Source organism: Podarcis liolepis (genome assembly GCF_965112155.1).
Source record: "Podarcis liolepis genome assembly, chromosome: 6".
NCBI lineage: Eukaryota > Metazoa > Chordata > Lepidosauria > Squamata > Lacertidae > Podarcis > Podarcis liolepis.
The window spans coordinates 73,877,276-73,900,345 of NC_139559.1; the positions used below are offsets into that span (position 1 = coordinate 73,877,276).

The window sequence follows — 23,070 nt, forward strand, 5'->3', positions numbered from 1 at the left end:
ACAAAAATCCCATGGCTGCAATCATAGATCAGGAATTCTAACATCCCCCCCCAATTCATGTTCCGTGTTGCAGTCATCAGTGTAACTGCAACAACCATACAGATGTCATACACACAGTATACCCCGTATCACCTGTTCCACCCTTGGAACTGCCTGCAACTGGATTAGCCTTGGGGGCCTGCCTGATGCCTCCATCTCCCTGGCAGTATCCCAACACTTATTTGTAGCTCTATTATCAAAACAGCAGCTGACCATCCAAGTTATCTGTTGTCAAGTTATCAATAAAAGTGTCACTTGGATTTTAAAGTGCATTTCCCTTCTGGTGTTTTAAAAACAGCAATGGTTTCACTTGGGAGGTTGTCAGCAAAGTTGGACACCCCACCTTGGCTCAATCCAGAAGAAGAAATGAGAGCTAGGAAATTTTGGACACCTCTCTCTGAGTGTGGAAGCTCCAGAGGTCGCAGAATTTGGTCCCCAAATCCATTCCTAGCAGCGCCACTGTGCTAAATCATAACTAACATTAACCACAGTTTTGTGTAAGGTTTTTATGTGGTGAGCAACCATGGTTAATGGACTATAGAAGCGAAAGGGGGAAGAGGGAAGTACCTCCACCTTGGCGGAATCCACATTGCCGCTTGTCCTTTTAATGCTCAACTTCGATTGAGCATTACATGCAAACACAGTCATTATCGTTTACTGTTTTTCTTACGGTAATACTGCTTGCGTGGTCAGAAATCTAAAATCTGAGTTGTGCGCATTTCATAAATACTTCATTAAATGAAAAACTAAATTGATAATGAAGCACCTGAGCCTCTGGCATACAGGTACTTTTTTGAGATACAAAGCGAAGCGACGTTCATTATTCATTAGTAGTGTTTGTTTTCTTACCTTGATGTGGGCTCTGCGTTGCATGAGAAAAGGTCAGCTCATTGTTGTCTTCTGGTAATCTGTGTAATAAACAAATATAATTAGGCCGGGTCAGTTTCAGGGAGATTTATCACTTGCCTTGCAGTGAAGTTTTATCCTTTAAGGTACTAGGAAGATGTAAATCTTGATGCAGCATTTGAGACTTCAGTCTTCCTCAAGGTTAAGGCAAATCTGACAGTTTTGGTTTCTCTCATTTTTGCATTTCCCCAGTCTTTAATTTGGTTCTCCACATTTCGGCATCAGATTGCCTTAAAATGAAAAGTCCTCGTGAAAATTCTGCAGCATTTTAGTGCGAATTATTTTGCATGCAGTTTTGTCTACTATACGCATTTTTGCAAGCAAGCTCTCTAACCATAATTCATTTTTGTATGCTTATTTTCACTAGGATATGCAGTTCAGTGCACATTTCCCCCTAATATATGTCTTTTATACAATTATCTGGCTGGAGAATTGCATTGCAAGATTTGGAAGGGGGCACATTCTGAAGAGTAACTGCATCTTGGTTTGTGTATTGTTTCAGGAAGTGCAAATTATGTAGGATTGCATTAAAATAGGTACCAAACCAAAACTCTCCCCCATTCCTAGTCTCTGCTAGTAGTCCTAGTCCAACCAGTAGAGGTTGGGCACAATTTGAAGGGGGGAAGTGGAAGGTGAGAGGAATATAGGAAGCTGCCTTATACTGAGTCAGACCATCTATCTCAGTTTTATTTACATTGACTGGGAGCAGCTCTCAGGGTACCAGGCACGAGTCTTTACAAACCCTACCTGGCGTCATATCTGGGATTGAATTTGGGGCCTTCAGCAGGTACACCATTGAGCTATGATGCTTCTCCCCTTTATACCCCAACAATTTCTCTCTCAACCACAGCAAGCATGAACCTCATATTCTTAGTAGAGTCAAGCAGTACACACCTTTCCTCTGCTTAATTTTTTCAATTAATTATTTTTTATTAAATTTGTGTATCACAACATTAAAAAATTATATAAAATGACAAAATTCATGATAAAAGCAAGAACAAAAAACACAAACCAGTAAACCAACCCCCCCCCCCCCGCAAAAAATAAAAAGTACATTTAAAAGGGGTAGAAGATGTTAATCAGCCCAGACAATGAGGTCCAGCTCTAAGGGCCTTCTGGCAGTTCCCTCACTGTGAGAAGTAAGGTAACAGAGAAGCAGACAGAGGGCCTTCTCGGTAGTGGCACCCGCCCTGTGGAACACCCTCCCATCGGATGTCAAGGAAATAAGTAACTATACAACCTTTAGAAGACATCTGAAGGCAGCACTGTAGAGGCTGGTTTTTAATGTTTTATTATGCCTTTGTTTATGCTGGAAGCTGCCCAGAGTGGCTGGGGCAACCGAGTCAGATGGAGAGGGTACAAATAATAAAATTATTATTATTATTAAATGCTTGGTTGAAGAGCAACACTTCCATCTGGCGCCGAAAGTTGTATAATGAAGGTGCCAGCTTGCCCCTTCATCCTTCTAAATCATGCCTGCCTTTGCCACTTTTCAAGGTATTAGGTGGATATCCAGTTCGTATTCTCTCATCTCCCACCAGATGCCTAGTCCAACCTTTAGGCTGCTTAAATCCTGTGGAAGTCGGTCGGATTTAAACAGCTTGGCTGTGCAGAAGCTTACAGCTTTTGTTTAGAGTAAAAGGAAGGAGAGGAGAAAACAAGCTTAGCTGTCCTACTTGCAACCCTGAAGTTGTATCTGTAGAGTCACAATAATACAGTGATTACTATATTGATCAAGAGCCCAAGATTTTTATTTTTATTTAATGAAAAACTAAGCCTGCAGTCACAAGAATTGGCTGTTCAGTGAAATTCAGCCTGTGAAATTCAGCTCTTCCTCCTTCTACGTTTATTTACACCCACTTTCTTGACCTGCCTTTTCTCTTGTACTTATTATCTTTTTCGTTGACAGGAACTGGATATAAGGGCTTTCAGGAAAGGAAGTTGTTCTGGTGTTGTTCATCCTTACATTGTGCTCAGCCTGCCCCAAAGGTCTTTGTGAATTTTGATGAAACTGATGAGGACTCAGCTATACAGCTGCAAATAAAATGTTTTGAATGTGTTATAAAGTGCAGTACACAATTGTGCCATTAGATGGCAAAAGTGAGCTATGCCAAATTCAATATATCTTTCAAAACTTTTTTTTAAAAGCATTTTCAGGGCTTTTTTTATACGTGTGTAGATTTAACCTCAGAGCAGCTAAAACAGAGATTTTAAGTGTGTGGTTGCATGTGTCTGTATAAAACACGAAGGCTGTAGATTAAGGCTAGATATTACAGTTACATGGCTCTTGATTGAAACCAGCAGCCCCATATCTCCTCCCCTCACAAAGGCAAGATGCTCAGAATGTGGTGGGATGCCCTCATACTGCAAAGTTACCTTGCTGCTGATCTGCTTCATTGGTGACCATTTGTGGATAAGGAAGTGTAACAGTAAGGTAAAGGTAAAGGTACCCCTGCCCATACGGGCCAGTCTTGACAGACTCTAGGGTTGTGCACTCATCTCACTCTAGAGGCCGGGAGCCAGTGCTGTCTGCAGACACTTCCGGGTCACGTGGCCAGCATGACGAAGCTGCTCTGGCGAACCGGCACCAGAGCAGCACACGGAAACGCCGTTTACCTTCCTGCTAGTAAGCGGTCCCTATTTATCTACTTGCACCCGGGGGTGCTTTCAAACTGCTAGGTTGGCAGGCGCTGGGACCGAAGGACGGGAGCGCACCCCGCTGCGGGGATTCGAACCGCTGACCTTTCGATTGGCAAGTCCTAGGCACTGAGGCTTTTACCCACAGCACCACCCGCGTCCCTAAGTGTAACAGTACGAGGGTGTTAAACCTTGAGTATCACTAGGTGTTACGGAAAAGGAAGGGAGTGGGTTTCTGTTTTCAGCAGCAGCCCCCAGCCCACATCTGCCATAACTTCTAACTCCAGTCTAATGCCTGCTTCAGAATTCTTGCTAGTTTTGAAATCAGTGTGGAATTCCCTTTGCATGTTTGGTACACCCTTTTTCTGAAGTGGCTGCTATTGCAGGGCGATATAACAGCGCATTGTTTGAAATAGGTTTGAAGTTCAGATCGCAACAACGGTTTCAGAATTTCTGAGCTGGCAATATATTAGCTCCCCAGCCGCTTCCAGCACAGTGCATTTTACTCCTGGACAGGGCTTTCCCCCCCCTAAAAAATGTTTAGGGGTACTCTCATTTTCCTACACATATTGAAATACTGTCCCTCAAAGATGCTAAACTTAGATTCACAAAATGCTTGAGGGTATGCGTACTCCTGTGTCTCCCCAGAAAAAAGCATTTATTTAGCAATATAAAAGTATATATTTAACAATATAAAAGCATATATTTAACTATATATATATATCTCACTTTTTTTTAGAAAAAAGCCCTCTAAGCATTTTACATAACATAAGAGGAAAAAAATCATAAGAAATTGCTGATACAATCATCAGATTTTAAGAAGCGAAAAGATGTAAGAAAAGCATCACAATAGAAAACCAAGTTTTTTAAAAAACAAACCACAAATATAATTTTTTTTAACATGTGTCTGGGGAGGCTTGCCTAAACATAGAAGCTTTTAACAGGTGTCGAACACAGTACAGTAATGTCAGTTCCAGAAAATAGGTGCTGCCACACCAAAAGATTGATTTGTCGCAACTGCAGAAATGAACATTATATGGAACTTGTTATAGTGCCAGTTCTGCAGATGGAAGCATATATCAAACATGGAAGATAAAACTTTGTGGTTTTTCAGAAATAAAATAATACGAGAGATTTTTTAATAATAATACTACTACTAATAATAATTGAACTAAATGCAGTGGTACCTCGGGTTACAGACGCTTCAGGTTATAGACACTTCAGGTTACAGACTCTGCTAACCCAGAAATAGTACCTCGGGTTAAGAACGTTGCTTCAGGATGAGAACAGAAATTGTCCTCCGACGGTGTGGCAGCAGCGGGAGGCCCCATTAGCTAAAGTGGTGCTTCAGGTTAAGAACAGTTTCAGGTTAAGATCGGACCTCCAGAACGAATTAAGTTCTTAAGCAGAGGTACCACTGTGGAGTATTTAAAGTAAAAGTTCCTTTTTTCAAAAAACAAACAAACACAGTTTGGTTAAAATTAAACCTGAATTATAGAAGCACTTTATTTCCTTGAACTAAACCCATCTCCCTTAGACAAAAGCTGATTTGGGGTGTGTGTGCAAAGAAACACGGGCAATACATTCCTGGAAGCAAGCATTGGAAATATGGCTGCTGAGGTCATATACAGTGGTACCTCGGGATGTGAACAGGATCCGTTCCGGAGCCCCGTTCGCATCCTGAACATAACGTGACAGTGCATCTGCGCGTGTGCGGGTCGCGTTTCGCCACTTCAGCGCATGCGTGTGACATCATTTTGACCATCTGCGCATGCATGAGCGGCAAAACCTGGAAGTAAAGTGCTCCGTTACTTCTGGGTTGCCGCGGAGCGCAACCCAAATGCGCTCAACCTGAAGCGTATTTATCCTGAGGTATGACTGTACCATATTGCTGGTGGAACTTGACATGTCAGGGACATGTCATCACATGCACAGGACTCTATCTCTAGTTCCTGGTTCCAGGAGATGCCCTCCTTAATTGTCACTAGGAGGAGGATTCTACCCATGCCAGTGAGCTTGTGCCCTTTTATTTTTATAGCTACCTGAGCTGTTCAATTTGCTTAGTTCTCAAAATATGTATCGTGCCTTCCTTCCTTTCCATTCATGTATCATGTTTTCCTCCCAGTTGCTCAAGGCAGCACACCTTGATCTCTTTGCTCTTCCTCTTTGTTTTACCCTCACACCAACTATTTGAGAAATAGTTACCCATTGTCAGCCAATGACTCTCATGCCTAGTCCAGAACCCAAAACGCTGCGTAATGAAACCCAGCCAACTATTCTGGCCTTTCTTTTCTTTTCTTTGTTGCTGCTTTAAATAGCCTTGATTTGTATTGACCTGCTGCACTATGAACCTGTAATATCAAAGTTTCAAATGCATTTTTCTAGTTATGATTTCCACAAGCCGTTTTCTCAGCAAGATTCGTTTACCTTTCATCTTCCAATATGTGTAACGATGAAGATGATTATTTCTGACCTCTAGTGGAGTTTACCACAAATTACCATGTTATTACATAATTATGACAACCAATTGTTTTGTCTAACTTTACAAAAAAGATTTAATATGTCTAGGGTGAAAGAATGAATTTATTTATTACCATGCCATGGGCTGGAGGGAGATGATCATTTATTGTGAATTTATCATCATAAGAGGCTGCTATAATAAAATATTTCCTTCTCTCTGATATTTGCTAAATCAGACCATTTGACCCAATTATATAAAATTTGGTTTTTTGTGCTTTGTTTTTTCTTATTTAAGAATTTTGAATTTTATTTAGTGTTTTTTTAAAAAATAAAACCCCTCATGAATGTATGTTTGTATGTTTGTGCATATAATTTTCCAAGCAATTTCAGCAACATGCTTAGCATGTTCCTCCCTTTGTTTCCTCCCTTTGCCTCTGGCCAACAGGACTGGCCCATAACATTTTGTTGCCTGAGGTGGAAGAGTGTGAACAGTTAGAAAAAGATAATGGCTGCATAGCAACTCCAGAGCAGCATATTGTAGACTTCTCTGAGCAGATGACTTCTGTAGGTCCACTGAAGGATTCTCCTTGGTTCTTGGTACAATAATGTACTCTAGGCTGTACCTGTCATGCTAGCCATATCAAGGTAAAGGTAAGGTAAGGTAGGACGTGGGTGGTGCTGTGGTCTAAACCACTGAAGGTCGGTGGTTCAAATCCCTGCAATGGGGTGAGCTCCCGTTGCTTGGTCCCAGCTCCTGCCAACCTACCAGTTCGAAAGTACGCTAGTGCAAGTAGATAAATAGGTACCAAGGCAGCAAAAAGCTAAACGGTGTTTCTGTGTGCTCTGGTCACCATCACGGTGTTCCGTTGCACGAGAAGCGGTTTAGTGATGCTGGCCACATGACCTGGAAAGCTGTCTGTGGACAAGTGCCAGCTCCCTGAAGGTGAGATGAGCACCGCAACCCCATAGTCTCCTTTGACTGGACTTAACCGTCTAAGGGTCCTTTACCCTAGGCATATTGAATGGAGCTTGTTCCCAGTAAGGATGTTTACTTTATACCCTCTGAATTTAGTGAGGTTTACTTCCAAGTAGACTTGTATAGAAGTGTGCTTGTGGAGAAGTAAAATTAAGGAAACACCTCTGGAACTTCTGCATTATAGTCATGGTGTTGTTAGTATGCTTGTTTGGTATATGTGCCACTGTACATACCTGCAGACTAAGGCTGGGTAAGCCCTAAGGGACATTCAAAGCACAGTGTTTCCCTCAAAGAATTCTGGGCACTGTAGTTTGTTAAGAGGTACAGTGGTACCTCAGTTTAAGAACAGTCCGGTTTAAGAACCATTTGGTTTACAAACTCTGCAAAACCGGAAATAGTGTCTTGGTTTGACACTACCTTGGTCTAAGAATGGAGTCTGAACGTTGGAAGGGCACCGGCGGCGGGAGGCCTCATTGGGGAAAGCGCGCCTCATTTTAAGAACAGTTTTGGTTTAAGAATGGACTTCCGGAACAGATTACGTTTGTAAACCGAGGTACCACTGTACTTGGAATTACATACCCTCCAACATTTCTCTGATGAAAATAGGACGTCCCATTCTGTAATGATAATTTCACTATTTATACCCCACACATCTTACTAGGTTGCCCCAGCCACTCTGGGCAGCTTCCAACATATATAAAAACATAATGAAACGTTAAACGTTAAAAATAACTTCCCTATACAGGATTGCCTTCAGATGGCTCGGGAGTCAAATAACTCCATAACCTCCAACATTTCTCCAGTGAAAGCAGGGACATTCCAGGATCAAATCAGAAACAAGGAGAGCTTCTCTAAATCAGACACATCCCTGGAAAACAGGGACACTTGGAGGGTCTGGAATTGTATCTATATGAAGGGTATACTACAGTGTCCAGAATACTTTGAGGGAAATAATGTGCTTTGAATGTGCTTTAAAGGTATATTGCATGCACAGTTCGCTTCTGTGTGTTCAGAGACTAGCCTCTTCTGGAATAGAAAGGACTGGGGGGAATTAGACCAAATGTGCTAGGGGAAATGTCCCGGGTTCTATTCTGCAATCCTGGCTCTGTTGCCAGAGGAGGTGTTCATGTCTATCCATAGAATAGGCCCATAAACTTAAGCACATTTAATTAAATACACAGGATCACAGGCTGCATTAACTTTGGGTCGAAATCTGAGAAGCAGAGTGCCCTTGTACAGTGGTGGGGAGCAACAGAGACAAGATCAGAGCTTTCCCAAGAAGTGAGATTTATTGGGAGAGAAGAACAAAGTGGTCGTATAATAATTGACTGTGAAGGCTGTTCCAGAGAAGGGAAGGAGGGGTGCGGATGAGAAGTGATATGGCTGTCAGCCACGGAGGCTGTAATGTACAGTGGATTGCTTCAGGGAGGGGAAAGGAGGAGGTGTAGTGGGAGTAGGAAAGCTGGAGAGAGAGAGAGAGAGAGAGAGAGAGAGAGAGAGAGAGAGAGAGACTTTCTTATGCTTTGTCTGTGCAAGGATCAGTAGCATTAGGGTAAACTGAAAAATAAAGTAAAAAGGAGAGACTTCCTTCAATCTTAGCTAGTCTTTATGGCACACACTCTACTGTTAGCAACAGTGAGGGAAAAGAAAATGCAGGGCTAGGCATCCAGAGTCAGTCAGGTTGATTTTTTTGTAGCAAGACTTCTCCTGGGATCACCTAGAGTTCAAGGATCCGGAGGATCAAAAGCAGGAACTCATCCAGGAATTCTAGAGGCCATGCAAATAAAGTGTTTGCAAGCATGGCGCTAACAGTGGCATACTAAGTTGGGAAACGATAGTAAGACTGTGGAAAGGAGAATTCCTGCAAAGCAAAAACAGTCAGTTTCACATAATTATTTCATCTCTAAAGAACGTTGTATCATTTCCGTGCACTGTAATTTAGGATGGATGTGGACAAACAAGAGTGTGTCTAGAAGAGAAGGCCTAAAAGGGAGAAGGGCCTGGAGACCAAGGGTTTGTTCACACTGGAGTATGTTGTGGATTCAAAGTTTGCTTGTGTTCCCATTAAATGAGCATCATCGGCATGACCCCCCACTGCGGAGAGCTGCAATTTCACACATTTTCTCCACTGAATTTGGATTTTCCCAATTGGGGGATAATTCAATAAGGGGAGAAATAAATGACCCCAAACTGCTGCACTGTGGTCAGTGGATGATTTGCATCATGTTCCCCCCTCCCATGAATGGACCAACCCTTCCCTTGTCCTTTCCATGCCCCGCACTCATTTACTTACAGTGTCATCCCAAGTTGTGAGTGTTGCTTTGATTTTTTTTAAATAAAAAATGTTCACTCAGATTGACAAACAAAGAGGGTTGGGGGAAGGAGAAAAGCATTAAGAATAAATAAAAAATGCCCTTGCAGGTACAAGAATTGGGAAAGAGAAAGGGGAGGAAAATAAGTGACAATCTTTCATTTGAGCGACTTCAAATTCCACCCAGGGAAAAGACATGGAGCAGTGCTGGTGAAGAGTTAAGACTGGGGAGAATCCCAAGGGGCTGAATGGCTTAGGCTTAGGCTTTGGTCCTCAGACTGAAAGTTCCCTGCCCCTGAAATAGCTCAAAAAATCAAAAGTAGATTCCCCCCCCCCATGTGTCTTGCTTTTTATGTGAATATCTCAAAATGACAGCAGTGATTTCCCCCACATTTCAAAAAACCAACAACATAGCTTTAAACAAAGTTTAGGCAATCCTTGCTGAGTTTATGAAGCCTCTATTTACCAGGGAGCTTGAATTTGAATTCCATTACTAAAAGCGTTGTGTAGTTTTTCCTGAACATTCTGTAAATGTTTTCTCTTGACAGATACACAAGCTCTCATTTCTATTTCTCTCCCTGCCAGCACACAAAACCTCTGTAGCACTGCGCAATCAGAATCAAGTTCAAGAAAGACCAAGATTAAAAATGGCAACAATACTGGAGGGCAGGATTTAACAAGAATATGGTACTGCAGGAGTTAGCACAGTCTGTGAAATGAATACAGTATCAGTTTTGACTGAATGCGGTCACAGATTTATTTGCTTGTAGGTTGCCTTTTACATTTAAACCCCTCCCAAGGTGACTTCCTATATATAAATTCATGGTGTAAAACTAATAACCAATTTAAAGCAATAAGAGGAACCCACAATACCTTTCAGGGGAATCCATTGCATAATCCTGCAAAGTTTTGGTTCCCCTGCCATACCACTTCCCCAGTTTTCCATATTTTTAATTGCTGCCAATCAGTCAATCAATCAATCAATCAATCATAGACATGTTCAGTCTATGGCTGGCTATTGATTTGTTTATATACTGCTTCTAACAGATGTATCTTAATCAATGTACAGTAAAATCAACACACAAGAGACAAAAGAGCTTGAAGAACAACTACTGTGTGATTGCGTCTTACACACATTTCACTTGTGTGATTTCAACTATACACAGTTGCATAACTATTGTTCTTCAGTATCTTTGCAATTCTCCTTTGTATTCTTTCTAGTTTGTCAATGTCTGTCTCGGATTGCAGTAACTAAAAGGAGTAGTGTTTAAAGATGCCAATCTGTTTTGTTAAATTCCTGCAGAGTTGTTGTTTTTTTAATAAGATGAGTCTATTCTATAAAGACAATTAAGAATAATGGAACATTTTGATACTGTTCACTGCCATCACCAATAGGTATGAGACTGATATTATTATTATTATTATTATTATTATTATTATTATTATTATTATTAGTAGTAGTAGTAGTCTTTAGATACGGTTGGAGGTCTTGATCTTACAGGATTTATAAGTTTGGAAAATGCACCTTTTAGGTTGTTTTCAGTATGATGTGTAAAGGTTGAGGGTATTTTGTATGCAAGTGAAAAACCAGTTTAATTTAGAATAATTTTTTGTTGTGGTGGTGGTGATTATCCCGTTGTGTGTGCTATTGAGGCTCACAAGGAAAGTAGGTAGCGTGTGGTGAAGTCAAGTAAAAAAAGATAATGCCCAGTTGAGATAAGCAAGGTTGAGTCACAGTAGGCCATGTCAGGTTCATTAGGTCAGTGTTTCCCAAACGTTTTTGGGCAACGGCACACCTGTTTACCGGAAAAAAATCTCGCGGCACACCACCATTAAAGCCCCGCCCCGTGACGTCAGCGCGCAGCGTCACGCCGGGAGGGACGCACAAAAGTGAAAGTTTTTTCCCTTCCCCTTGCCGGGGTGGGAGGAGGCAGCAGAGCGAGGGACTGAGGGACGGCGGCAGCTGAGGCGGCGGCGGCTGTTGTGGTGGTGGCGGCGATAGCGGGCGGTGGAGGAGCCGTCGCCGGGAGTTGCTGCTGCTGCTGTTGCTGTTGCTGCTGCTGCCCGGACATGCCGGCCTCCTCCTCCTCCGCTCTCTCGCGCTCCTCCCTTTTGCGCGCGCTGCCCCGCCGCTCGGCACCAGCACCGCGGAGCCGTCCCCGGCTCGACGCGGATCCTCGCCGCCGCTGCCTCTCGCCGCCCGACTCGCCCGCCTCCCTCCCACGGCACACCAGCCGGTGTCTCACGGCACACTAGTGTGCCGCGGAACACCGGTTGGGAAACACTGCATTAGGTAAGGTGTAGTTTAGCCTTTCTCAAACTTGGGTTCCTGTGTTATTGGACTACAACTCCCATTATTCCTCACCAGCATAGGCAGTTGTCAGGGATTATGGGAGTTGTAGTTTAATAACATATGGGGACTCAAGGTTGAGGGAGGCTGGTGTAGAAAGTGAAAGCCGGACAGGCTGGGAAAGTATGGTCAAAATTTCGCTTAACAAAAAACAGGACCTTGGATAGCTCCAAGTGAGCCCTGCTAGCTGAAGTCCCCTTCCACTAAAATAGCTATGGGAAGATGTTGGCTCACCCAGGAATGAAACAGAAGCAAACCTTTCTGTCAACCAGAGCCTTCTGACAAGACCTGTAACATGGTTGGCTTGGCTGCCCCTAGAACAGCAGGCTGGTTAGTTAAAAGGCCCTTGCCTCGTTTTGCAGAAAACTATGCCCAGCCCTGCCCAACCCAAGACCCTTCCTGGAGACCATCTGCTTCAGATCCAACCCCAAATCAATTCAGGGGCGGGGCTAATGCTGAACTAATATGCTCATTAAATGTATGGTTGGAAGAAATGCGCCTCCCTCACCCCCGACCAAGAGAAGGAGGGTTCAATTCTGTGCAGGGTGCTTCTTCGCAAATGCCTTCCCCACAGGAAAGGCGCTTGTTAAGAAAGTATGCCCTGCAGGATGGAATTCCAACACTCCATCCCCAAATATCTCCCTGCCAGGCCTAAGAGTCCATTCCCAAGGCCCCATTGCCATAGCAGCCCTACAGGCCCACCTCCATATGTGATGCAGCCACCACAGCAGGGCCAGGCTGTACATGGTCTCTACCAGCCATAGCTCTCCGCTTACTTCTTCCTGATCAGGATGCATTTCCACCAAGTTTTCCTGCAGCCCAATCTTAGGCCTAGATGGTTGCCATGGGAACAGGGCCTTGGAAGAGGCCACAAGGAGGCCTGGAGTGGGGATTATATAGGGCACTCCTTCAGAAATGCCTTCCCTGTGCTGAGAGTCAAGTCCACACTTTATGTGGCAAGTGTTTTGTCCCCCCTGCTGGTTCAGCATAATGTGTGAACCGCGGCACATAAATACAGTAACTCAGAGCAGGGCTTTAGGTGTGGCTGCCTCTGTTCTGTGGGACAGCATCCCTGCTGACATACAAAAGGCACTCACTACTTGTACTTCCCAGAAATCATTGAAGACATCTTTATTTTGACAAGTTTTTTCAGCTACGTGTAAAAATCTCTGCTTATTCATTTTGTATTCTTCTTAACGCTGTCTTTACTATTGCCTCTAAAACCCATTTTTAGCTTTTCATGGTATGTTTGTAAATCACCTTGACACATAGGTAATCACTGGATAATAAATTATATAATAATAATACTACATTTGAAAACATTTGGCAGGAAGCCGTGGGCTTCCAGGGATATGCACCAGGTTTTTTAAAGGACAAACATCTGTGCTTTTGAGTTTGCTGCAGGAGAAACCATTGAATCTTGGCCAGTAGGATGGCCACATAAGGTTTGGGTCTGTGTTAAATGCAGACCTTGGGGAATACACCCCCCCCCCAAGCAGCTGAGTGTTTATTGGTATTTGAAGACAGATGCTGTGAGAAAGACAAGAGAAACTGAATTCTTTCTCGGTTCATCAGTATTATATGCTAATATAGCAACTTGTCTTACTACAGAAGAGAGAATTCACTGCAATTTGGGGAACAGAAATAAAAGGAGAGCTGCAAAAACAACACTGATTCCCTACTGCAGGGAGAAAAAAGGATAAGTGGTATTAGAGATGCAGCCTTTTAAAGTCATTGTTTATTCTCTATGTTAGGCAGAATTGTTTTTGTTAGCTTGCCATTCATAAAGGAGCACATTCACAAGCAGATGATGAGCTTCAGCATTTTCCTCTCAAGAAAAAAAATGTAATGTTTGCTACTATTTTTTCTTTTTTGCTTATGGAAATGTACGTTAAGCAAAATGACTAAAGTGTCATATTCTGCAAAGGAATGGAAGTTTAGCCTTCACAAAGGATCCCAGTGTGTATTGTGGAAAGACACATGTGTGCACATATACAGACTGTGAGCCTTGCAAAAACTAGCCGGGCAATGAAAGTAAATAGTCTACATGCAGGGACTGGAGCTACTCCTTGTAGCAAGCAGTTGCCATAAGGAATGGTTCCAACCATACTACCTCTTTCTTCTTAAACTGCCACCAAGAATATCTGTCAACAGCATGGGGGAAACCTGGTGTGTGGTGTGGGTTTCGACTTGATGAGATGCTTACAAATTTAGTCAGCATATAAATTCAATTTCAGGTAGTGCATCATGGACCTGGATTTCCAGTGTCTAGTTTAGCCTTGACTATGACCCTTTGAGGAGGAAGAAAAACCTTAGTTTTTAAAAGAGAGAATTGGAAGTACAGTGAGGGGGGGAAAGTATTTGATCCCCTGCTAAATTTGCCCATTTGCCCTCTGACGTAGAAATGACCAGTCCATAATTTTATTGGTAGGTTGACAGTTATTTTGTGTTTCTTCCGTTTGCGAATTATTGCACCAACTGTTGTCACCTTCTCACCAAGCTGCTTGGCAATAGTCTTGTAGCCTAGCCCAGCCTTGTGCAGGTCTACAGTCTTGTCCCTACAGTCTTGTCCAAGACACCCTTGGACAGCTCTTTGGTCTTGGTCGTGGTGGCTACTTTGGAATATGCTGGTTTGATTGCTTCTGTTGACAGGTGTTTTTTGTACAGGTACTGTAACGAGCTGGGATTACAGGTAAGACCTCTCCCTTACAGCAGGTGCTTCTAATCTCAGCTCGTTACATACAGCGAAGATACCAGGTAGCCTGACATCTGGCTGGTTGATAGGGGATCAAATACTTATTTCACTCATTATAATGCACGTCAATTTCTGACTTTTGTCTTCTGGGTTTCTGGGGGGTTTTCCTGTTGTTATTCTGTCTCTTACAGCTACAATAAACCTACCATTAAAATTATGGACTGGTCATTTCTTCATCAGAAGGCAAACGGGCAAATTTAGCAGGGGATCAAATACCCCCCCCCTCACTGTAGTATGATAAAGTCATTGATTCCCTTGGTGTATATCAGCCTATCCTAATCTGGTGCTCCCCAGATGTTTTAGACAGCAACTCCCACCATCCCTTTTTATTGGCAGTGCTTGGTGGGAGTTGTAGTCCAAAAACATATGGCGATTACAGTGATGGGGAAGGATGATGCACACCAGGAGAAACAAGCATGGCACCCTTTAGATGTTTTGGGCTACAACTTCCATCAGCTTCAACCAGCATTACCAAGGATGATAGGTGTTGTAGTCCATAAGATCAGGAGCACAGCATGTTTGCTACCCCTGGTGCACACCCACCTTTCCTTTGTCCCACTGCCATCTCTGGTGAAATAGGTTTTGCAGGCATTTCAGAAACCCCCAAAAACTGCAGAACCCTGTTTTCCAGGAGTGGCTATCATACTGCCTTCAAGATGCCAAAGAAAGCGTCTCTAGCCTTGATCAGTAAAGCTACCAATCAGTGTAGATTATTTGCTTCATAGGATTAATCTTCAGGGTGAATTGGGTGATTGCCTCTTAGATGTAACCTACACTGATAACCCCGCGGGTGGCACTGTGGGTAAAACCTCAGTGCCTAGGACTTGCCGATCGTATAGTCGGCGGTTCGAATCCCCGCAGCGGGGTGAGCTCCCGTCTTCCGGTCCCAGCTCCTGCCCACCTAGCAGTTCGAAAGCACCCTTAAGTGCAAGTAGATAAATAGGTACTGCTTTATAGGGGGAAGGTAAACGGTGTTTCCGTGTGCTGCGCTGGTGCTGGCTCGCCAGAGCAGCTTCGTCACGCTGGCCACGTGACCCGGAAGTGTCTCCGGACAGCGCTGGCCCCTGGCCTCTTAAGTGAGATGAGCTCACAACCCTAGAGTTGGACACGACTGGCCCGCACGGGCAGGGGTACCTTTACCTTTACCTTTTACACTGATAACAGGTTTCAGACATGGTTGCTGAATGGTTCTTGCATCCGGTGACTAGAAGCAGTGGAGAGCCATCAGGAATTCAAAGTGTAGTGTTTTGTTGTTTGTGTTTCATTCCTGAGTCTGTTGAACACATTTTACTGGGCAGCGAAGAAAGATGTTAAGTCACAGTTTAATGCAGAGTTATGTGTAACCAGTCCATTGATTTTACTTAAAAGTGCGCCAGTGTTGGATGGCAGCCATAGACTGCAGCAAGATTACTTGCTAGTCTGCAGCTTGCTGGAAACGTTAAGAGCAAAGATGTTTCTTGATTAACCATAGAGACATTTCAGCTTATGTCCTCTCCACACAATGAGGTTGATTAGCATTAATTGCCCTTAGTGAACATGAAGAGGCAAGAAGCAGAAGTGCCTTAGCTCTCCAATAACACTGAAAGTGGTGGGCACAATTTTTCTTGCTGCTGTCAGGGCCCATTGTTAGCTTATTCAGCCCAGAACACTGGATGAGTGCATGGCACTGCTACGACTGTGTGCACAAAGGAGAGGGGTGGGAGCAGGCAAAACAACACTAAGCACTTGTTTCTGCTGGGCTTTCCACTCTTCCTCCCCCATGACCATCTACCACCAACTGCCCTGTGGAAAGGTACAGGGAAGTGAGGGAAGCAGAGATGGATTCCCTACTCCTGTTCACGCTGTACTCCCCTTTCTGACAATAGCATTTTACCAACAATTGCTCTTCAAGAGCAGGTAAATACATCAATCTCCTCCTGCTGGATGGTTCCTTCTCCTACCATCTATCTATCATCTGCCATCTATCTATCATCTCTCTCTCTGTAATCAACTATCTATCTATCTATATATCTATCTCTATCTATCTATCTATCTATCATCTATCATCTCTCTCTATCTAATCATCTATCTATCTATCATCTATCTCTATATATCTATCTATCATCTATCTATCTCTATCTATCTATCTATCTATCTATCTATCTATCATCATCTATCATCTATGTCTATCTATCTATCTATCTATCTATCTATCTATCATCTATCATCTATCATCTATCATCTATCATCTATCTATCTATCTATCTATCTATCTATCTATCTATCTATCATCATCTATCTATCTATCTATCTATCTATCATCTATCTATCTATCTATCTATCTATCTATCTATCATCTATCTATCTATCATCTATGTATATCTATCTATCTATCTATCATCTATATCTATCTATCTATCTATCTATCTATCTATCTATCTATCTATCATCTATCTATCTATCATCTATCTATCTATCTATCTATCTATCTATCTATCTATCATTTATCTATCTATCATCTATCTATCTATCTATCTATCTATCTATCTATCTATCTATCATCTATCTATCATCTATGTATATCTATCATCTATATCTATCTATCTATCTATCTATCTATCATCTATCTATCTATCTATCTATCTATCTATCTATCTATCTACCATCTATCTATCTATCTATCTATCTATCATCTATCATCTATCATCTATCTATCTATCATCTATCTATCATCTATCATCCCTCTCTCTCTCTTATCACCAATGGCCTGGTGGAAGTTGGTAGATAACAAAGGAAGCGGGTGAAGACAACATCCACCTGGTCCTAATGCAGCTAGACTGTTGTTGTCCCCACCATACACAGGGTCATTTACCACTAGCTGCCCAGTGGGAAGGAACCAGAAAGAAAGGGAGGAAGGTGAGGACAACATCAGACATGTATTCCTGCTGGTTCGGTTTTGTTTTAGGTGCATTACTTTTAGTGTATCCATTTGATAAATGGTTTCAGCTGCTTTGAGCCCTTCTGTCTAAATTGCAGGGGTATATAAACAATTAAATGAATCAAGGCTTAAATTTGTATGTACTACATTGCATTGTTTAAAATCATTATGTTCTATTCCCCACCAACCAACAAAGTAAGTTTTGCCTTTTTAAAAATCTGAGCAACACTTTCCCCACTTAAAAATGAAAACTCACGCTGCTTTCATCCCCTCCCCCCATCTTTTCACCCTCAGATGTATATCACCAACACGATAAAGGCCAGAGGAACAAGACTGGCAAAACCAGTCCTTTGCTTGAGTTTAATGTGCATGGCATTTCTTACTGGTATCAACAGAGTAGCAGAATATCGAAATCATTGGTCAGACGTGATAGCAGGATTTCTAGTTGGCATTTCTATAGCAGCGTTTCTGGTAAGTACGGCTGCACGTGACTCTTTCTATGACTATGAGTTTGACTATGAATGGGTTCCTCACATGATTTATTCATCAGAATGCAGGCGGCATGCTTGAATAACAATCATTCATAAATATAAACAAATGCACAGTTAATGCTAATCCTGAGCTCAATATGTGCTCCAGCATGCACATGGAACACATTCATATGAGAGATCACTGATCTCACTAGCTTAAATTGCTACATGTGTTCATCCCTTTGCCTGCAGTGAAAGTGTCTCCTCCACTGAGCCATGTGCATCTGCAACTACTGGATCCCATGTTTAAAATAATATGTTAGTTTTTAAAAAAAGGTTATTATCCAAACCTCACCAATCAATTCCAAGTGAGTCCACTGTATTGGAAGACTTCAGCACAAATTGGGGCTGAGGCCAATGTGAGTTCATGTTTGTCAGCAATGTCACTAAATTATTGTCAGTGCAATGTGCTAACTGGCTTTCCTTTTTTTAAAAAAAGTTCAAAGTATTATACAGTCATTTAGAAAATGCCATTTTTGTTGCAGCCTTCTGACAATGTGGATCCACATTGCACAAGTTGAGTACAGAAGGTCACCATGTGCTGGAAGATATGCCACATTATTTACAGTAGTGGGCAATGCAGGCAGAGCTGCATTGCTAACCTGGTTTCCCAAAACAGTATGTCACTGCTGGCTGTTAAGAGGGAGGCGGGAGCTGGTGGGAAGCTTGATGTGGTGCAGTTGCAATAGTGGGGGTGTTGGATTGGCTTCGCTGCTGTACCTGTGAAGAGCTATCCACCGCCTTGTCTCTCCCTCCCTCTTGATAACTGGCAGTGATGTGCAGTATTGGGAAACCAGGTCAGCAATACCACACCAGCCACTACTGTTTATTTTATCTATGAGCTCTTGATGGTTAGACTATTCTGTTCAAAGAGTGCATGTTGATGGATAAGTGCATATTGATAAGTGCGTTAAGTTGACGTATAAGTGCATGTTGATGTCTGTTGAAAAAACTCTCCAGAGGCATCTAAAAATATCTATTTACAAGCAATTGTTGGTAGGCATCTAAAATGTCTATTTACAAGCAATTGTTGGTAAATTCAAAGAACGACAATGTACACTGGCATCTTCTCGATAATTAGCCTAAGCATATTCTAGCTGTGTTTTGACAATGTTGTGCTTGTGCTGTAATCTCATTCATTATGGAAGAGTGATTTAATAATTAGCATTTCTATCAGAGGACATTGTACAGTTGATGTGGGTGTTCAGGATCCAATCTATTAAACTCTCTCATAATATCTGATTTCTTCCTTCTCTTTCTAGGTTGTGTGTGTGGTAAATAATTTTAGAGGTAGACAACCAGAACATGAACATTCTCACATGGACAATCTGGCTCAAATGCCTATGATCAGCCTCCCTCGAGTAGAGAGTCCTTTAGAAAAGGTAATGGATGCTCTTCTTGAATTTGAAATGTCACTTCCTTTCTAAATTCTGGCTACACAAAAGGAGAACTTTCTGATTCATAGCCACAAGCTACCATTCACCGAATGCTAGGACAACTGCAGACTTGGGATAGCAAGGCAAATTTTGTATATAATGCCAAGCCGGTATTTAGTGCAGGGGTGGAAAACCTAGGGAACATGGGCTGAATGTGGCCCTCCAGCCCTTTCTGTCTAGCCCTTGGGAGTCTTCCCTGGCCACACCCCCTTCCCAGGCCACACCCACTCTCTTCAGGCCACACCCTCACTTTGATAATGCCTGTTGCTCGTCTTAATGGGAGATGGAGAAGTGTGTGTGTGTAGAAACCTCAGACTTCTGCATGGTTGGAAAATAACCTAGTGTACAAAGTAAGAGTCACATCCATTGGCTTTCCCACTTTTGTCTCCAGTTCCTGCCCACTAGCTGGTTGCCCTTGAGGAAATGTGGACCTTGGATTGAAAAATGTTACCCATCTCCCCAGGTTTCGTACTTGTGCATGAGTGGCATCAAGTCTTGGGTTTCCACACTTTTCTCTCCTCCTTTGGCAAACCCTGAGGGGGGGAACCAGAAGCACCATGTTGTGATTTAAAATTGCCTAGAAGTCTTTGGAACTCAGGGGAGCTGCAAGTATTTTAAACAAAGGTTTGTTCACACAAGACAACTTCACACCACTGTGTATGATCCAGCTTCCCTCCAACCTGGTCTCTTCCAGATGTTTTCGACTCCAATTTCCACCATCCCAGATGATTGGCCATGGTGGCTGGGGCTGATGGGGGTCTGGAGGATACCAGGTCATGGAAGGCTTGCTAAAACAATCTAGAATTCCCCTGAGTTCAGATGCAACCATGAATTATAGGTGCTTTAAAACACATATAAAAAGGTAAAGGGACCCTTGACCATTAGGTCCAGTCGTGGCTGACTCTGGGGTTGCGGCGCTCATCTCGCTTTACTGGCTGAGGGAACTGGCGTACAGCTTCTGGGTCATGTGGCCAGCATGACTAAGCCACTTCTGGTGAACCAGAACAGCACATGGAAATGCCGTTTACCTTCCCGCCGGAGTGGTACCTATTTATCTACTTGTACTTTGATGTGCTTTCGAACTGCTAGGTTGGCAGGAGCAGGGACTGAGCAACAGGAGCTCACCCCATCATGGGGATTCGAACCGCCACCTTCTGATCGGCAAGTCCTAGGCTCTGTGGTTTAACCTACAGCGCCACCCGCGTCCCTTAAAACCCATATAGATGCTTTCAAAATCCTCTCACCATGCCAAGGTGGAACTTGTGGTTTCCCATTATGTGCAGCACAGGCATGGTAGCTTCAAACCAAAATCCAGTAGAGGGTACCAAAGAACATCTTCATTGCTCCTCTCCCCCCAACATATTCTTTATATGTTGATTGAGAAGAAACATCTAGTGGAAGAAACTCAGGAAGTGAGTCAGCCAAGAGACATCTGCATATAAGAGTAGAAGGTTCAGGTTGATAGACAAGTCTTCCAGCAGTCTCCCCCGCCCCCACTTCCTAGGCACAGAACTGCTAATGAAGTGAGCAGAATTTTGGTCTCTGGTAGGATTAGGCAATCAGGCATCACACTGCACTTCCTTTGATCAGGACAGCAGAACTGCGAATGGTTAGGAGGAGTTATTATTACCTTGCCAAAGCAAGGGCTGGAAAGCCTGCAGCAATCACAGGTGATTCTAGGAGATGTCAGTCAGAATAAATAATACATGGGTATATTAGGCAGTAAGGAACATTTTTAGTTCTGAAAAGATGCCACATGGTTACATAATAGAAAGTCAGATTGTGTCAGAACGGCTTTTTGTGACAAAAGCAACCACTGAAATGGATAATGAGGCAGGACAAAATATTTTAGAAATATTAATATTATTAAAAGTTAGATTACCCCTTATTTGCACAAATCTGTCATTATCCATTAACCTAGCATGTAATATCCAGCCCATTAGTGGTGGTCAGTGCTCCTATCATTTATTTACTTTTTAACCTTATACACAGTCTAGAGAACTAGAGAACATTTAGAGCATCTTACATGTCAACACAAGGGACATGGGTGGCGCTGTGGGTTAAACCACAGAGCCTAGGACTTGCTGATCAAAAGGTCAGCTGTTGCTCGGTCCCTGCTCCTACCAACCTAGCAGTTCAAAAGCACGTCAAAATGCAAGTAGATAAATAGGTACCACTCCGGTGGGAAGGTAAACGGCATTTCTGTGTGCTGCTCTGGTTTGCCAGAAGCAGCTTAGTCCTGGCCACATGACCTGGAAGCTGTATGCCGGCTCCCTTGGCCAATAAAGCGAGATGAGTGCCGCAACCCCAGAGTCGGTCACGACTGGACCTAACGGTCAGGGGTCCCTTTACCTTTACATGTCAACACGAGAGGTCGTTTTATTACTGTTCATTATACTGTAAAATTCTACATTTAAATGTGCACCTGGAGTTTCTGCCAGGCACACTCACCAGGGAGTTGTGGGCAGTGAGTGGCATTCAGCTAAGTTTGACTCAGAGTGTCTCTATTGGAATGAACGAAGATGGCTAAATTAGGTCCATTAATTTCAGCAGCTCTGCTCTGAGTACAGATTCATTGAATACTAATCACTTTTCATAGACCCACAGGCAACTAGTCAAACAAAACAACTTTTTTGCCCCAAATGTGGATACACACTCCCGGTTTCCATCAAAAGAGGCACCCAGCCAGCACGAGACAGTTCAGAAGATCAATACAGTGTAGGTGAGGTGTATTTCAGCATTGCCAGTGTGCCTGAGAAGCAGCTTACCACCAGGGAAGCTGCTGGGTTGCAGTGGCAATACATGAAGTGGCTTAAAGAAAGAGATAAGAGTTGTTGCTCCTTGCTATTGTTTCGCTTGTTTATTTTGCCACGGCACTCAGCATCCTTGTCTTTGGGGTATAACCCTGTAATTTCCCTGAAGTTTGTGGGAGTTACAGATGATCAGGCACAAGTGTAAGAGCCTTTGTGTGTTTCAATGCCATCGGAGAATAAACAGATTTCTTCTTGGAATTCTTTGACACACCACTCAACGCAAAGATGCCTGAGACGCTTTGTCATAAGGAGGTCACCATCTCCTTTGCTCGAGCCAGCATTTGCTTGATGAATGTGCATCTTCTACACAAGCCATTCTGTTAGGCCTTTGCTAGATGTCAGAATGAAGCAAGATACTTGGGAAAGGCTATGGAACTGTGGAAGGGGCAGCCAAAGTTCCCATCGGAAGAGTTGTGTGGGTTGAAGAGAAGTCCTTCAGTGGGTCATCTTGTGCCCCATCACTTTAGGCAATTTTCTGAGAGCCCAGCTCACTTCCACTCTCAGAGCTGGACTGAGAGAAAAGTATCAAGGAGGAGGAGGGAAGGAGTTCCATGGGAAGATGAGGTGGGGGAGAGTTCAGATTCTCTCACCCATGGACTTTTTCTGATGTTAAAAAAGTCAGTCCCCACCTGTTGCTTTGTTAATGAATGGGGAAATTAAATGACCCACTCCCACCACCACCACTCAGTGAATATTGTATTTCTTGTACAGACTGTTCCTTCTCAGATATAGAGGAGAATATTCATGGCTGGGAATCTGGGCACATCATAAATCACACCACCTTGAGGAATCATATGGATTATTCCAAATCTAGCATGTGAAAGGACTCTACCTGTGTGTTTCAATGGAGAGTGCCATCTTGTGAGGGGGAATCCTGATTGGCCTGGGATTCCCTCTTATGTGGAAGAACTCCAGAAGAGTGTCTGAAGCAAAAATAAAA

General features: G+C 43.0%; 1 protein-coding gene and 1 long non-coding RNA gene across 2 annotated transcripts in view; one reads left to right on the plus strand and one right to left on the minus strand.

Annotated features, from left to right (window-relative positions):
* Positions 1 to 12,824, minus strand: part of LOC310710392 — a 28,434-nt gene extending 15,610 nt beyond the window's left edge. The window contains exons 1-2 of the long non-coding RNA XR_014528029.1: positions 12,382 to 12,824; positions 889 to 947 (exon numbers count right to left, since the gene is read on the minus strand). This is a non-coding gene — a long non-coding RNA (uncharacterized lncRNA). The remainder of the gene's footprint in view (positions 1 to 888; positions 948 to 12,381) is intronic.
* PLPPR5 (phospholipid phosphatase related 5) overlaps positions 1 to 23,070 on the plus strand; it is a 93,678-nt gene that overhangs the window by 56,087 nt on the left and 14,521 nt on the right. The window contains exons 4-5 of the mRNA XM_083511229.1: positions 17,646 to 17,822; positions 19,144 to 19,263. Of these exons, the coding sequence (XP_083367355.1) occupies positions 17,646 to 17,822; positions 19,144 to 19,263 (297 nt within the window). The remainder of the gene's footprint in view (positions 1 to 17,645; positions 17,823 to 19,143; positions 19,264 to 23,070) is intronic.